At 56.6% G+C, this 16,050-nt stretch overlaps 2 protein-coding genes across 3 annotated transcripts in view; one reads left to right on the plus strand and one right to left on the minus strand.

Annotated features, from left to right (window-relative positions):
• Positions 1-3,485: 3,485 nt before the first annotated feature.
• On the plus strand, positions 3,486-16,050 carry SLC3A2 (solute carrier family 3 member 2). Of its 2 annotated transcripts, XM_085535496.1 has the most exons (9): positions 3,486-3,963; positions 7,021-7,185; positions 7,936-8,009; positions 8,790-8,858; positions 9,389-9,450; positions 10,227-10,440; positions 12,981-13,133; positions 14,871-14,930; positions 15,517-16,050. In XM_085535496.1, the coding sequence occupies exons 1-9, from the start codon at positions 3,576-3,578 to the stop codon at positions 15,940-15,942; spliced, it is 1,611 nt and encodes a 536-aa protein (XP_085391622.1). In that variant the 5' UTR covers positions 3,486-3,575; the 3' UTR covers positions 15,943-16,050. The 2 variants fall into 2 exon arrangements, with proteins under 2 accessions (XP_085391622.1, XP_085391623.1); XM_085535497.1 differs by lacking the exons at positions 9,389-9,450; positions 10,227-10,440.
• MUS81 (MUS81 structure-specific endonuclease subunit) overlaps positions 16,033-16,050 on the minus strand; it is a 9,333-nt gene continuing 9,315 nt past the window's right edge. Inside the window, exon 11 of the mRNA XM_085535505.1 lies at positions 16,033-16,044. Within this exon, the coding sequence (XP_085391631.1) occupies positions 16,033-16,044 (12 nt within the window). The remainder of the gene's footprint in view (positions 16,045-16,050) is intronic.

A 16,050-nucleotide genomic window follows, 5' to 3' on the forward strand; every position in this document is an offset into this window, starting at 1 on the left:
CCCAATATTGACCTCAAATGACCCCAAATTGACCCTAAATGACCCCAAAATGACCTTAAATGACCCAATATTGACCCTAAATGACCCTAAATTGACCTTAAATGACCCAACGTTGGCCCCAAATTGACCCCAAATTGACCTCAAATGACCCCAAATTGACCCTAAATTGACCTCGAATGACCCCAAATTGACTCTAAATAACCCCATATTGACCCCAAAAGACCCAAATTGACCCTAAACGACCCTAAATGACCCCAAATGACCCCAAATTGACCCAATATTGACCCTAAATGACCCGAATTTGACCTCAAATGACCCCAAATGGACCTCAAATGACCCTAAATGACCCCAAATGACCCAATATTGACCCTAAACGACCCTAAATGACCCTAAATTGACCCAATATTGACCCTAAATGACCCCAAATTGACCCTAAATTGACCCAATATTGACCTCAAATGACCCCAAATTGACCCTAAATTGACCCCAAATTGACCCCAAATTGACCCTAAATTGACCTCGAATGACCCCAAATTGACTCTAAATAACCCCATATTGACCCCAAAAGACCCAAATTGACCCTAAATTGACCCTAAATTGAACCAATATTGACCCTAAATGACCCGAATTTGACCTCAAATGACCCCAAATGGACCCTAAATGACCCTAAATTGACCTTAAATGACCCCAAATGACCCAATATTGACCCTAAACGACCCTAAATGACCCCAAATTGACCCTAAATTGACCTCGAATGACCCCAAATTGACCCTAAATTGACCCCAAATTGACCCTAAATTGACCTCGAATGACCCCAAATTGACCCCAAATTGACCCTAAATTGACCTCGAATGACCCTAAATTGACTCTAAATAACCCCATATTGACCCCAAAAGACCCAAATTGACCCTAAACGACCCCTAATGACCCCAAATGACCCCAAATTGACCCAATATTGACCTCAAATGACCCCAAATGACCCTAAATGACCCATGACCCCAAAATGACCCCAAATGACCCAATTTTGACCCTAAACTGACCCTAAATGACCCCAAGTTGACTTTAAATGACCCCAAATTGACCCTAATTGACCCCAAATGGACCCTAAATGACCCTAAATTGACCCTAAATTGACCTCAAATGACCCTAAATTGACCCCAAATTGACCCCAATTTGACCCTAAATTGACCTCGAATGACCCTAAATTGACCCTAAATTGACCCCAAATGACCCTAGACCCCAAAAGACCCAAATTGACCCTAAATTGACCTTAAATGACCCCAAATGACCCTAAATGACCCATGACCCCAAAATGACCCTAAATTGACCCAATATTGACCCCAAATGACCCTAAATGACCCCAAATTGACCCTAAATTGACCTCGAATGACCCCAAATTGACCCTAAATTGACCCCAAATTGACCCAATATTGACCTCAAATGACCCCAAATTGACCCCAAAATGACCGTAAATTGACCCCAAATTGACCTCGAATGACCCCAAATTGACTCTAAATAACCCCATATTGACCCCAAAAGACCCAAATTGACCCTAAACGACCCTAAATGACCCCAAATTGACCCCAAATTGACCCAATATTGACCTCAAATGACCCCAAATGACCCCAAATTGACCCTAAATTGACCCAATATTGACCCCAAATGACCCCAAATTGACCCTAAATTGACCCCAAATTGACCCTAAATTGACCCAATATTGACCTCAAATGACCCCAAATTGACCCTAAATTGACCTCAAATGACCCTAAATTGACTCTAAATAACCCCATATTGACCCCAAAAGACCCAAATTGACCCTAAACGACCCTAAATGACCCCAAATGACCCCAAATTGACCCAATATTGACCCTAAATGACCCGAATTTGACCTCAAATGACCCCAAATGGACCCTAAATGACCCTAAATTGACCTTAAATGACCCCAAATGACCCAATATTGACCCTAAACGACCCTAAATGACCCTAAATTGACCCTAAATTGACCCAATATTGACCTCAAATGACCCCAAATTGACCCTAAATTGACCTTAAATGACCCTAAATGACCCGAATTTGACCTCAAATGACCCCAAATTGACCCTAAATTGACCTCGAATGACCCCAAATTGACTCTAAATAACCCCATATTGACCCCAAAAGACCCAAATTGACCCTAAACGACCCTAAATGACCCCAAATGACCCCAAATTGACCCAATATTGACCCTAAATGACCCGAATTTGACCTCAAATGACCCCAAATGGACCCTAAATGACCCTAAATTGACCTTAAATGACCCCAAATGACCCAATATTGACCCTAAATGACCCGAATTTGACCTCAAATGACCCCAAATGGACCCTAAATGACCCTAAATTGACCTTAAATGACCCCAATGACCCAATATCGACCCTAAATGACCCTAAATTGACCCAATATTGACCTCAAATGACCCCAAATTGACCCTAAATTGACCCAATATTGACCTCAAATGACCCCAAATTGACCCTAAATTGACCCCAAATTGACCCAATATTGACCTCAAATGACCCTAAATTGACCCTAAATTGACCTCGAATGACCCTAAATTGACCCCAATTTGACCCTAAATTGACCTCGAATGACCCTAAATTGACCCTAAATTGACCCCAAATGACCCTAGACCCCAAAAGACCCAAATTGACCCTAAATTGACCCTAAATGACCCATGACCCCAAAATGACCCTAAATTGACCCAATATTGACCCCAAATGACCCTAAATGACCCCAAATTGACCCAATATTGACCTCAAATGACCCTAAATGACCCCAAGGTGACCCCAATTTGACCTTAAATGACCCCAAATTGACCCTAAATTGCCCCCCCCATTGAACCCCAAATAAACCCCATTTTACCCCAAATCTTCCCCCCTTTCCGCCCAAATTGTCCTCAAACAACCCCAAAATTACCCAAAATGGCCCTAAATGACCCCAAAATGGCCCCATTGTGACCCCCAACCTCAAATCCCGGCCTTTCATCCTCAATTGAACCCAAAAACCCCCAAATTGGCCCCAAAAATGGGCCCCAAAATGGCGGCGGCGGAGCTGAGGGGATTCAAAATGGCGGGCGGAAGTGGGCGGGGCTTATTGTAAGGCGGAAGTTTGGGCAACCGGAAGTGAAGGATATCACGTGGTCAACATGATACGGGTGAGCCGGAAGGCGTGATCAGCAGTCACGTGCTGGTCTGTATACGATCACGTGACATGAATTCAGCCAATCATACGAAAGCGCGCAGTCACGTGACCGGAAGCCGGTGCGCGTCTGCAAGTGGGCGTGACTACATAAACTGATGCAATCCTGGTGAGACCGGAAGTGCGCTCTCCCGGAAGTAGAAGCGACCAATCAGATCATTCTCAGCGCTGGGCCGGAACCGGAAGTTCGGGCGCGACCGGAAGTGGGCGTTACCAGAGGGTATATAAGCCCCGCGCTTCCCGCCCTTCCCCTCAGAGGCGCCGAGTCGCCGCTCGGGGTCGGAGGTCCCCGTTCGTTTTCGCTCCCCACAGGAACTTAACGCCATTTTAAGGCCTGTTTCAAGATGGACGCCGACATCGAGGCCCCACCCCGTGACTTAGAACTGTCCGCTTTAGAAGCCGAAAAACAACCCATGGCTTCACCTGAAGGAGGAACATCCGGACCGGAAAAAAACGGGCTGGTAAAGGCCGCAGGATCCAACGAACCGACAGGACCGAAATTTACCGGGTTGGGGAAGGAGGAATTGCTTAAAGCGGCGGCTGCTCCCGGTTGGGTTCGGGCCCGGACGGCGCTTTTAGCGGCGTTTTGGTTGGGTTGGTTGGGGATGTTGGGAGCGGCGGCCGCCATTGTGGCTAGAGCGCCCCGCTGTCACGTGACCGGAAGCGGCGCCGATTGGTGGAGGAGAGATGGGGTGTATAGAGCGCCGCCGGAAGTCTTCGGGAGCGTGGAGGGTGAGAACCGGAAGTGGAGAGGGGGCGGGGGGGAACATAGACTCCGCCCATATGGTTCCGCCTCTATTTAGTTCCCCCCCCCAATCCCCATATAGATACCCCCGTCCCCATATAGTCCCCCCCCCCATGTTATAAGCTGACTCCTTCCCCCCCCATTATAAGCTCACCCCTCACTCCCACCCCCCATTATAAACCTATTCCTTCCCCCCAGCCCCCCATTATGAACCCCCCCACCATAATGGGGTTCTGTGCCCCCCCCCCATTATAAACTTCCTTCCTTCCCCCCCCCCCCACCCTTTCCCATTATAAGCCCAACCTTTCCCCCCCCATCATAATGGGGTTCTGTGCCCCCCCCCATTATAAACCCACCCCCAATATTGGGTTTTCTGACTCCCCCCCCCCCCCCCCCCCCCCCCCCCATTATAAGCCTAACATTTCCCCCCCCCATAATGGGGTTCTCTGACCCCCCTTCCATTATAAACCCCCCCCCCCCCCGCCCCTATAATGGGGTTCTCTGCCCCCTCCCCTTTTATTCATCCCCCATAATGGGATTTTCTGACACCCCCCCCCCCCCCATAATAGGGTTGTCTGGCCCCCCCCCATTATAATCCCCCCCCTCCCCTCCCATTATAAGCCCCCCCACCCCCCCCATAATGGGGTTCTCTGACCCCCCCCCCCATTATAAACCCCCCCATCCCCTTACCCCCCCCATTATAAACCCACCCACTCCCCTCAATATGGGGTTTTCTGACCCCCCCCCCCATTATAAACCCCCCCCCAATAATGGGGTTGTCTGACCCTCCCCCATTATAACCCCCCCCCCCATAATGTGGTTCTCTGACCCCCCCCCCCCCCATTATAAGCCCCCCCACCCCCTCATAATGGGGTTCTCACCCCCCCCCATTATAAACCCACCCCTCCCCCCCCCCAATAATGAGGTTCTCTAACTCCTCCCCCCATTATAAATCCACCTCCCCCACCCCCATTATAAGCCCCCATCCACCCCCCCCATAATGGGGTTCTCTGACCCCCCCACCCCATTATAAACCCATCTCCCCCCCCCCCCCCATTATAAGTCCCTCCCTTCCCCTCACCCACCCCATTATAAACCAACCCCCCCCCATAATGGGGTTCTCAGCCCCCCCCCCATTATAAACCCACCCCTTCCCCCCACCCCCCCCATTATAAACCAACCACCCCCCCATAATGGGGTTTTCTGACCTCCCCCCCCATTATAAACCCCCCCAATAATGGGGTTCTCTGACCCCCCTCCCATTATAAACCCCCCCCGCCCCCCCCCCGGCCCTATAATGGGGTTCTCTGCCCCCTCCCCTTTTATTCATCCCCCATAATGAGATTTTCTGACACCCCCCCACCCCCCCCATAATAGGGTTGTCTGACCCCCCCCCATTATAACCCCCCCCCATAATGTGGTTCTCTGACCCCCCCCCCCCATTATAAGCCCCCCCACCCCCCCCATAATGTGGTTCTCTGACCCCCCCCCCATTATAAACCCCCCCGTCCCCTTACCCCCCCCATTATAAACCCACCCACTCCCCTCAATATGGGGTTTTCTGACCCCCCCCCCATTATAAACCCCCCCCCAATAATGGGGTTTTCTGACCCCGCCCCCATTATAAACCCCCCATAATGGGGTTCTCTGACCCCCCCCCCCATTATAAATCCCCCCACCCCCCCATAACGGGGTTCTCACCCCCCCCCATTGTAAGTCCCTCCCTTCCCCTCACCCACCCCATTATAAACCAACCCCCCCCCCCCATAATGGGATTTTCTGCCCCCCCCCATTGTAAACCCCACCTATAATGGGGTTCTCAGCCCCCCCCATTATAAACCCACCCCTTCCCCCCACCTCCATTACAAACCCCCCCCCCAATAATGAGGTTCTCTGACCCCCCCACCCCATTATAAACCCATCTCCCCCCCCCCCCCCCCATTATAAGTCCCTCCCTTCCCCTCACCCACCCCATTATAAACCAACCCCCCCCCCCTAATGGGGTTTTCTGACCTCCCCCCCCATTATAAACCCACTCAATAATGGGGTTCTCTGACCCCCCCCCCCCCATTATAAACCCACCCCTTCCCCCCACCCCCCCCATTATAAACCAACCACCCCCCCATAATGGGGTTTTCTGACCTCCCCCCCCATTATAAACCCCCCCAATAATGGGGTTCTCTGACCCCCCTCCCATTATAAACCCCCCCCGCCCCCCCCCCCCAGCCCTATAATGGGGTTCTCTGCCCCCTCCCCTTTTATTCATCCCCCATAATGAGATTTTCTGACACCCCCCCACCCCCCCCCCCCATAATAGGGTTGTCTGACCCCCCCCCATTATAACCCCCCCCCATAATGTGGTTCTCTGACCCCCCCCCCCCCATTATAAGCCCCCCACCCCCCCCATAATGGGGTTTTCTGACCCCCCCCCTCATTAAGCCCCCCCCCTAACCCCCCCCCATTATAAACCAACCCCCCCCATAATGGGGTTCTCTGACCCCCCCCCCCCCCCCCCATTATAAGCCCCCCCCATAATGGGGTTCTCTGACCCCCCCCCCATTATAAACCCACCCATCCCCCCATAATGGGGTTCTCTGACCCCCCCCCCCCCCCCCCCCCCCCATTATAAGCCCCCCCCCCCCCCATTATAAGCCCCCCCCATAATGGGGTTCTCTGACCCCCCCCCCCATTATAAACCCACCCATCCCCCCATAATGGGGTCTTCTGACCCCCCCCCCCCCCCCATAATGGGGTACTCTGACCCCCCCCCCCCCCATTATAAGCCCCCCCCATAATGGGGTTCTCTGACCCCCCCCCCATTATAAACCCACCCATCCCCCCATAATGGGGTTTTCTGACCCCCCCCCCATTATAAGCCCCCCCCATAATGGGGTTCTCTGACCCCCCCCATTATAAACCCCCCCCCACAATGGGGTTTTCTGACCCCCCCCCATTATAAACCCCCCCCATAATGGGGTTTTCTGACCCCCCCCCCCATTATAAGCCCCCCCCACAATGGGGTTTTCTGCCCCCCCCCCCCCCAGGTCTCCGTTCCCACCTGGACTACGTGGCCTCGTTGGCTGGGGGTCTCCTGCTGGGCCCCCTCCCCAACCACAACAACAATGCAGAGCCCCCCCTGGACGAATGGCCCCCCCACATGGGGAGCGAGGAGGAGCTGGGGGGGGTCCTGGGGGAGGCCAAGGAGAAGGGTGAGTTATGGGGGGGGCTATGGGGCACAATGGGGTGCTATGGGGTGGTCTTATGGGGCCCAATGGGGTGCTATGGGGCCCAATGGGGTGCTATGGGGCGCTAAGGGGTGCTATGGGGTGGTCCTATGGGGCACAGTGGGGTGCTATGGGGCACAGTGGGGTGCTATGGGGCACAATGGGGTGCCATGGGGCTCAGTGGGGTGCTATGGGGCACAATGGGGTGCCATGGGGCTCAGTGGGGTGCTATGGGGCTCAGTGGGGTGCCATGGGGCTCAGTGGGGTGCTATGGGGCTCAGTGGGGTGCTATGGGGCACAGTGAGGTGCTATGGGGCTCAGTGGGGTGCTATGGGGCACAGTGGGGTGCTATGGGGCTCAATGGGGTGCTGTGGGGCACAGTGGGGTGCTATGGGGTGGCACAATGGGGTGCTATGGGGTGGTCCTATGGGGTATAGTGGGGTGCTATGGGGCACAATGGGGTGCTATGGGGTGGCCTTATGGGGGCCATAGGGTTTATGGGGGGGATGTTGGGAACTGGGGTCTATAGGGGGCATATAGGGTCTAAGGGGGGGATGTGGAGTTTATGGGGGGGGATGTGGGGTCTATAGGGTGGGATATGGGGTCTGTGGGGGTAATGGGTGGGGGGGCAATGGGGGGGTAACTTGGGGGGCTGGGGGGGTCTGGGGGGGCTATTTAGGGGGCTGTGGGGTAGGAAATGGGGCACTGAGCCCCCCCTGTCCCCCCCCCCCATAGGACTGAAGGTGTTGGTGGAGCTGAAGGTGCCCCCACAGGGACCCCCCCACGGCAACCACAGCGCTGTGTTAAAGGTAGGGGGGGATGTGGGGCAGATATGGGGGGGATGTGGGGCAGGTATGGGGCATTTATGGGGTAGTTATGGGGCAGATATAGGGTGGATGTGGGACGGATATGGGGTGGTTATGGGGGTATAGAGTGGATACAGGGTGGTTATGGGGCAGATATGGGGCAGTTGTTTGGTTGTGGGGTGGATATGGGGTGGTTGTGGGGCAGGTATGGGGCAGACAGCTGGTTATGGGGTGGATATATGGGGTGGATGGGTGGTTACGAGGCAGATATGGGGCAGGTGGGTGGTTATGGGGCAGTTGGGTAGTTATGGGGTGACTACGGAGTGGTTATGGGACAGATATGGGGCAGATGAATGGATGTGGGGTGGTTATGGGGCAGGTATGGGGTGGCTATGGGGCAGATAGGGGGTGGCTGGGTGGTTGTGGGGTGGCTATGGGGTGGCTATGGGGCAGATAGGGGGTGGCTGGGTGGTTGTGGGGTGGCTATGGGATGGCTATGGGGTGGTTATGGGGCAGGTATGGGGTGGCTGGGTGGTTGTGGGGTGGCTATGGGATGGCTATGGGGTGGCTATGGGGCAGATAGGGGGTGGCTGGGTGGTTGTGGGGTGGCTATGGGATGGCTATGGGGTGGTTATGGGGCAGGTATGGGGTGGCTGGGTGGTTGTGGGGTGGCTATGGGATGGCTATGGGGTGGCTATGGGGCAGATAGGGGGTGGCTGGGTGGTTGTGGGGTGGCTATGGGGTGGTTATGGGGCACAATGGTGACCTTGTTGTGCCCCACAGCGAGCGATCGGGGCCTGGCTGCAGCGTGGATTCCATGGGGTCTTCCTGGATGACATCGATAACATGGAGGTGGGGGGCTGCCCTATAGGGACAGGGATATGGGGCTGCCCTATAGGGTGTGGGGCAGAGATATGGGGCTGCCCCATAGGGACAGGGATATGGGGCTGCCCTATAGGGTGCTGTGGGGTGGGGTTGTGGGGCTGCCCTATAGAGTGCTGTGGGGCAGGGATATGAGGCTGTGGGGCAGGGATATGGGGCTGCCCTATAGGGTGCTGTGGGGTGGGGTTGTGGGGCTGCCCTATAGGGTCTCCTGGAGCAGGGATATAGGGCTGCCCCATAGGGTGCTGTGGGGCACAGCGGGGTGCTATGGGGCTCAATGGGGGGCTATAGGGTGGCCCTATGGGGCACAGTAGGGTGCTATAGGGTGGTCCTATGGGGCACAGTAGGGTGCTATGGGGCACAGTGGGGCGCTGTGGGGTGGCTCTATTGGGCACAGTGGGGTGCTATAGGGTGGCCCTATGGGGCACAGTGGGGTGCTATGGGGTTTAATGGGGTGCTATGGGGTGGCCCTATGGGGCTGACTCCTCCCTACCCCACAGCCGACGCTGTTGGATGAGTTACGGAACATGACAGAGCAATGGGACGCGGATGGGACCCCCAGGTACTGCCCCATAGCTCTGCCCCACAAGTACCCCCAGCCCCACATCTCTGACCCCCAAATACCCCCATTCCTACCCCCCATAGCCCCCCATAACCCCATTGCCCCCCCCCATATCCCTCCCCTTACCCCATAGCCCCCCATTACCCCCCTTTCCCCATAACCATAACCACCCCCTTACCCCATAACCTCCCCCTTACCCCATAGCCTCCCATAACCCCATAGCTCCCCCCATAGCCCCCCATATCCCCCCCCTTACCCCATAGCCCCCCATAACCCCATAGCCCCCCATATAGCCCCCCTTACCCCATAGCCCCCCATATCCCCCCCCTTACCCCATAGCCCCCCATAACCCCATAGCCCCCCATATAGCCCCCCTTACCCCATAGCCCCCCATAATCCCATAGCCCCCCATATAGCCCCCCATAGCCCCCCATATCCCCCCCCTTACCCCATAGCCCCCCATAATCCCATAGCCCCCCATATAGCCCCCCTTACCCCATAGCCTCCCATAGCCCCCCATATCCCCCCCCTTACCCCATAGCCCCCCATAACCCCATAGCCCCCCATATCCCCCCCCTTACCCCATAGCCCCCCATAACCCCATAGCCCCCCATATCCCCCCCCTTACCCCATAGCCCCCCATAACCCCATAGCCCCCCCATAGACCTTACACCCCCAACCCCCCCTATCTCAGACCCCCCATCCTGACCCCAAATACCCCCCCCCCCCCATTAATCCCCCCCATTAACCCCCTCCCCCTTTTCCCCCCCCCATAGGTTACTAATGGGGGGCACCCGTCTCCGTGACCCCCCCTCGTTGGAGCAGCTGTTGAACAGGTCTGGGGTCCCGCTGTTAATGGGGGTGTTGCCTTTGGGACCCCCCCACGACCCCCAAACCCCCCCCCCAACCAACCCCGAAGCTGCTTTGGAGCCCCCCCACATCAAACAGCTGCTGCGGCTCAGCCGGGGGGGGGCACCTATTGTATGGAGTGTGAGTGGAACACAAAGACCCCCCCCCATAAGGAACCATAGAGCTCTGGGACCCCCCCATAGACCCCCTTAATTGGGACCCCCCCCCCATAAAGAACCATAGAGCCCTGGGACCCCCCCCATAAAGAACCATAGAGCTCTGGGACCCCCCCATAGACCCCCTTAATTGGGAGCCCCCCATAAAGAACCATAGAGCCCTGGGACCCCCCCCATAGACTCCCTTAATTGGGACCCCCCCCCCATAAAGAACCATAGAGCCCTGGGACCCCCCCATAGACCCCCTTAATTGAGACCCCCTCCCATAAAGAATTACAGCCCTGGGACCCCCATAGACCCCCTTAATTGGGACCCCCCAACCCCATAAAGAACCATAGAGCCCTGGGACCCCCCCATAGACCCCCTTAATTGGGACCCCCCCCCCCATAAAGAACCATAGAGCACTGGGACCCCCATAGAACCCCCAAATTGGGGACCCCCCCCCCCCATAGACCCCAAATAGAAGCCCTCCCCCCATAAAGAACCATAGAGCCCTGGGACCCCCCCCATAAAGAACCATAGAGCCCTGGGACCCCCCATAGACCCCCAAATTGGGGACCCCCCCTTCCCCCATAGACCCCAAATAAAGGGACACTGATTCTTGGGACCCCCCCCAAAGACCCCCAAATAGGGACACCCCCCCCCCCCAAAGACCCCCCAATTGAGGACCCCAGACATTTGGGACCCCCCCCAGACCCCCTAATTTGGGACCCCCTAATATAGGGTCTCCTGCCCCCCCCCCCTCAGACCCAGTTATAGGGTCCCCTCCCACCCCCAGACCCAATTATGGGGTCCCCCACCCCCCATTAGACCCAATTATAGGGTCTTCATCACCCCCAGACCCAATTATAGGGTCCCTCCCCCCCCCAGACCCAATTATAGGGTCCCCCACCCCCCATTAGACCCAATTATGGGGTCTTCATCACCCCCAGACCCAATTATAGGGTCCCTCCCCCCCCAGACCCAATTATAGGGTCCCCCACCCCCCATTAGACCCAATTATGGGGTCCCCATCACCCCCAGACCCAATTATAGGGTCCCTCCCCCCCCCAGACCCAATTATGGGGTCCTACCCCCAGACCCAATTATAGGGTCTCCCTGACCCTTATTAGACCCATTTATAGGGTCTCATCCCCCCCCCCAGACCCAATTATAGGGTCTCCTGGGTCCCCCCCCCCAGACCCAATTATAGGGTCTCTTCCCACCCCCAGACCCAATTATGGGGTCTCCATCCCCCCCAGACCCAATTATAGGGTCTCTTCCCACCCCCAGACCCAATTATAGGGTCTCTTCCCACCCCCAGACCCAATTATAGGGTCCCCCACCCCCCATTAGACCCATTTATGGGGTCCCCATCACCCCCAGACCCAATTATAGGGTCTCTTCCCACCCCCAGACCCAATTATAGGGTCTCCCTGACCCTTATTAGACCCATTTATAGGGTCTCATCCCCCCCCCAGACCCAATTATGGGGTCCCCCGCCCCCCATTAGACCCAATTATAGGGTCTTCATCACCCCCAGACCCAATTATGGGTTCCCCCGCCCCCCATTAGGCCCAATTATAGGGTCTCCATCACCCCCAGACCCAATTATAGGGTCCCTCCCCCCCCAGACCCAATTATAGGGTCTCCTTGACCCTTATTAGACCCATTTATAGGGTCTCATCCCCCCCCCCCAGACCCAATTATGGGTTCCCCCGCCCCCCATTAGACCCAATTATAGGGTCTCCATCACCCCCAGACCCAATTATAGGGTCTCCTGGGTCCCCCCCCCCAGACCCAATTATAGGGTCCCACCCCCAGACCCAATTATGGGGTCCCACCCCCAGACCCAATTATGGGGTCTCCATCCCCCCCAGACCCAATTATAGGGTCTCTTCCCACCCCCAGACCCAATTATAGGGTCTCCTTCCCCCTCCAGACCCAATTATAGGGTCCCTCCCCCACCCCCAGACCCAATTATAGGGTCCCACCCCCAGACCCAATTATAGGGTCTCTTCCCACCCCCAGACCCAATTATAGGGTCTCCTTCCCCCTCCAGACCCAATTATAGGGTCCCTCCCACCCCCAGACCCAATTATGGGGTCCCTCCCCCCCCCAGACCCAATTATAGGGTCCCCCGCCCCCCAGACCCAATTATAGGGTCCCTCCCCCCCCCAGACCCAATTATAGGGTCCCCCGCCCCCCAGACCCAATTATAGGGTCCCACCCCCAGACCCAATTATGGGGTCCCCCGCCCCCCAGACCCAATTATAGGGTCCCTCCCCCCCCCAGACCCAATTATAGGGTCCCACCCCCAGACCCAATTATGGGGTCTCCATCCCCCCCAGACCCAATTATAGGGTCCCTCCCCCCGCCCCCAGACCCAATTATAGGGTCCCACCCCCAGACCCAATTATGGGGTCCCCCGCCCCCCAGACCCAATTATAGGGTCCCCCCCCGGACCCAATTATAGGGTCTCCCCCCCCCAATTCCCCCCATAACTGTTTCCCCTTTCCCCTATAGCTGGGCACCCCATGGAGTCACGCTGTGGGGCTGAGCCCCCCCCTGACCCCACAAGTGCTGCTGTTGCTGTGGGGGGGGCTCCCCAACGCCCCCATCATCAACTATGGGGACGAAGTGGGGCTGGTGGAACCCAATGGGGCCGGGACTGAACAGGTGGGGGGGGTATGGGGTCATATATGGGGTTATGGGGGGATATGGGGTTATGGGGGGATATGGGGTGAGGGGGGGTTATGGGGGGCTATGGGGTGAGGGGGGGTTATGGGGGGCTATGGGGTTATGGGGGGCTATGGGGTGAGGGGGGGTTATGGGGGGCTATGGGGTTATGGGGGGCTATGGGGTTATGGGGGGCTATGGGGTGAGGGGGGGTTATGGGGGGCTATGGGGTTATGGGGGGCTATGGGGTTATGGGGGGCTATGGGGTGAGGGGGGGTTATGGGGGGCTATGGGGTTATGGGGGGCTATGGGGTTATGGGGGGCTATGGGGTGAGGGGGGGTTATGGGGGGCTATGGGGTGAGGGGGGGCTATGGGGTGAGGGGGGGTTATGGGGGGCTATGGGGTTATGGGGGGCTATGGGGTGAGGGGGGGTTATGGGGGGTTATGGGGGCGTTATGGTGGGGCTATGGGGTTATGGGGGGCTATGGGGTATGGGGGGTTATGGGATGAGGGGGGGTTATGGGGGCGTTATGGTGGGGTTATGGGGGGCTATGGGGTTATGGGGTATGGGGGGTTATGGGGGGCTATGGGGTTATGGGGGGTTATGGGGTATGGGGGTCTATGGGGGGTTATGGGGTATGGGGGTCTATGGGGGGTTATGGGGTAGTGGGGTCTATGGGGTAAGGGGAGCTATGGGGTTATGGGGGGTTATGGGGTAAAGGGGGGGCTATGGGGTGAGGAGGGGTTATGGGGGGCTATGGGGTTATGGGGGGCTATGGGGGAGCTATAGGGATATGGGGGATTATGGGGTTATGGGGATCTATGGGGGGTTATGGGGTAAGGATGGGTTATGGGGGGTTGGGGGGGTTATGGGGTAAGGGGAGGTAATGGGTTATGGGGTGAGGGGGGGCTATGGGGTTATGGGGGTTATGGGGTATAGGGGGGTTGTGGGGGGGTAGGGGGAAGTTATGGGGATCTATGGGGCAGTTATGGGGTAAGGGGGGGTATGGGGGTTCTATGGGGGTTATATGGGATTCTATGGGGTTCGAAGGGGTTCTATGGGGGTTCTGTGGGGTCATGGGGGTCATATGGGGTTCTATGGGGTTCTATTGGGTCATATGGGGTTCTATGGGGTTCTATGGGGTTCTGTTGGGTCATATGGGGTTCTATGGGGGTTCTATGGGGTTCTATTGGGCCATATGTGGTTCTATGGGGTTCTATGGGGTTCTATGGGGTTCTATAGGGTCATATGTGATTCTATGGGGGTTTTATGGGGTTCTATGGGGGTTCTATGGGGTTCTATTGGGTCATATGGGGTTCTATGGGGGTTCTATGGGGTTCTATGGGGTTCTATGGGGGTTCTATGGGGTTCTATTGGGCCATATGTGGTTCTATGCGGGTTCTATGGGGTTCTATGGGGTTCTATTGGGTCATATGGGGTTCTATGGGGTTCTAGGGGGGTTCTAGGGGGGTTCTATGGGGTTCTATTGGGTCATATGTGGTTCTATGGGGTTCTATGGGGTTCTATAGGGTCATACGTGGTTCTATGGGGGTTCTATGGGGTTCTAGGGGGGTTCTATGGGGTTCTATTGGGTCATATATGGTTCTATGGGGTTCTATGGGTTTCTATGGGGTTCTATGCGATTCTATGGGGGTTCTGTGAGGTCATATGGAGGTTATATGGGGTTCTATGGGGGGTCATATGGGGTCATGACCTCTGACCTTTTGCCCTGCAGCTGACCCCGATGCCCTGGAAGGAATTGGAAGCTCTGCAGGAGGGCGGGAACAGCACCAAGGTGGGCGGGGTTTAAAGGGGCGGGGTCAGCTCTTAAAGGGGCAACGCGTTCTTAAAGTGGCAACGCCTCAGGGTGGGTCTATGAATACGTAATGAAGGGGGCGGGGCTGCCGCTCCTTCAAGTGGCAACGTTCTTAAAAGGGCGATGCCTGGGGGTGGGCCCACGTAGAGTATATAGGGGAAGGGGGCCTGGGAACAGCAGCCAGGAGGGCAGGGTCGGATCTTAAAGGGGCAACGCAATGTTTTCTTAAAGGGGCAACACCTCCAGGTGGGCCCATAGGTGGGAAACTTGAAGGGTTCCTTCAAGCGGCAATGTTCTTAAAAGGGCGATGCCTGGGGGTGGGCCCACTTGGAGTATATATGGGGAGGGGGCCTGGGAACAGCAGCCAGGTGGGCGGGGTCGGGTCTTAAAGGGGCAATTTGTGTTTCTTAAAGGGGCAACACCTCCAGGTGGGCCCATAGGTGGGAAACAAAGGGTTCTTTCAAGTGGCAACGTTCTTAAAAGGGCGATGCCTAGGGGTGGGCTCACCTGGTGTATATGGGGAGGGGTCGTGTTCTATCGTGACTCCTCCCTCCTCCCGTTCCAGGCCCAGTTGCTGACATTGAGCCGCCGGCTCCGGAAGCTGCGTGAGAAGGAGGAAGCGCTGGCAGTGGGTGATGCCGAGTTATTATGGGCGGGCCCACAAAGCGGCATCGCCATTTTAAGAGGGGGCGTGGCCGGGGAGCGCTTCCTGTTACTCCTCAACCCGGGGGCGGAGCTTATCGACCCTTTCCGCTCTCAACCGGATGTAGCCACGCCCACTTCCGGTCCCACCCCGTCTCCCCTCCCCCCCAGCGGTCACGTGGTGCTGAGCACGCACCGGCCCCCCCCCAACATGGCGGACCCCCCCGTCAAGATGGCGGAGCTGCAGCTGCTGCCCTACGAGGGGCTAATCCTCAGGCTGCCCCACAATAGACCCACAACCCCATTAACAGCCCCTAATGTGGGTCCCTGCTGTGCCTCTGCCCTATAGGGCCACCCCATTCCCTGCCCCATAGGACCACCCCATAGGGCCATCTTATTGCCTGCCCCATAGGGCCACCCCATTGCCTGCCCCATAGGATCACCCTATTAACTGCCC

The sequence above is a fragment of the Coturnix japonica genome, unplaced genomic scaffold (assembly GCF_054131305.1).
Source record: "Coturnix japonica strain WE unplaced genomic scaffold, WE-NBRP24 Scf128, whole genome shotgun sequence".
NCBI lineage: Eukaryota > Metazoa > Chordata > Aves > Galliformes > Phasianidae > Coturnix > Coturnix japonica.

Excerpts from the sequence above, each read along its gene's own strand:
- SLC3A2 (XM_085535496.1), top strand. The coding sequence starts at position 3,576 with ATGGACGCCGACATCGAGGCCCCACCCCGTGACTTAGAACTGTCCGCT. Across the intron at positions 9,451-10,226 it reads GACGCGGATGGGACCCCCAG|GTTACTAATGGGGGGCACCC; the intron begins GTACTGCCCCAT and ends CCCCCCCCATAG. Across the intron at positions 13,134-14,870 it reads ATGGGGCCGGGACTGAACAG|CTGACCCCGATGCCCTGGAA; the intron begins GTGGGGGGGGTA and ends TTTGCCCTGCAG.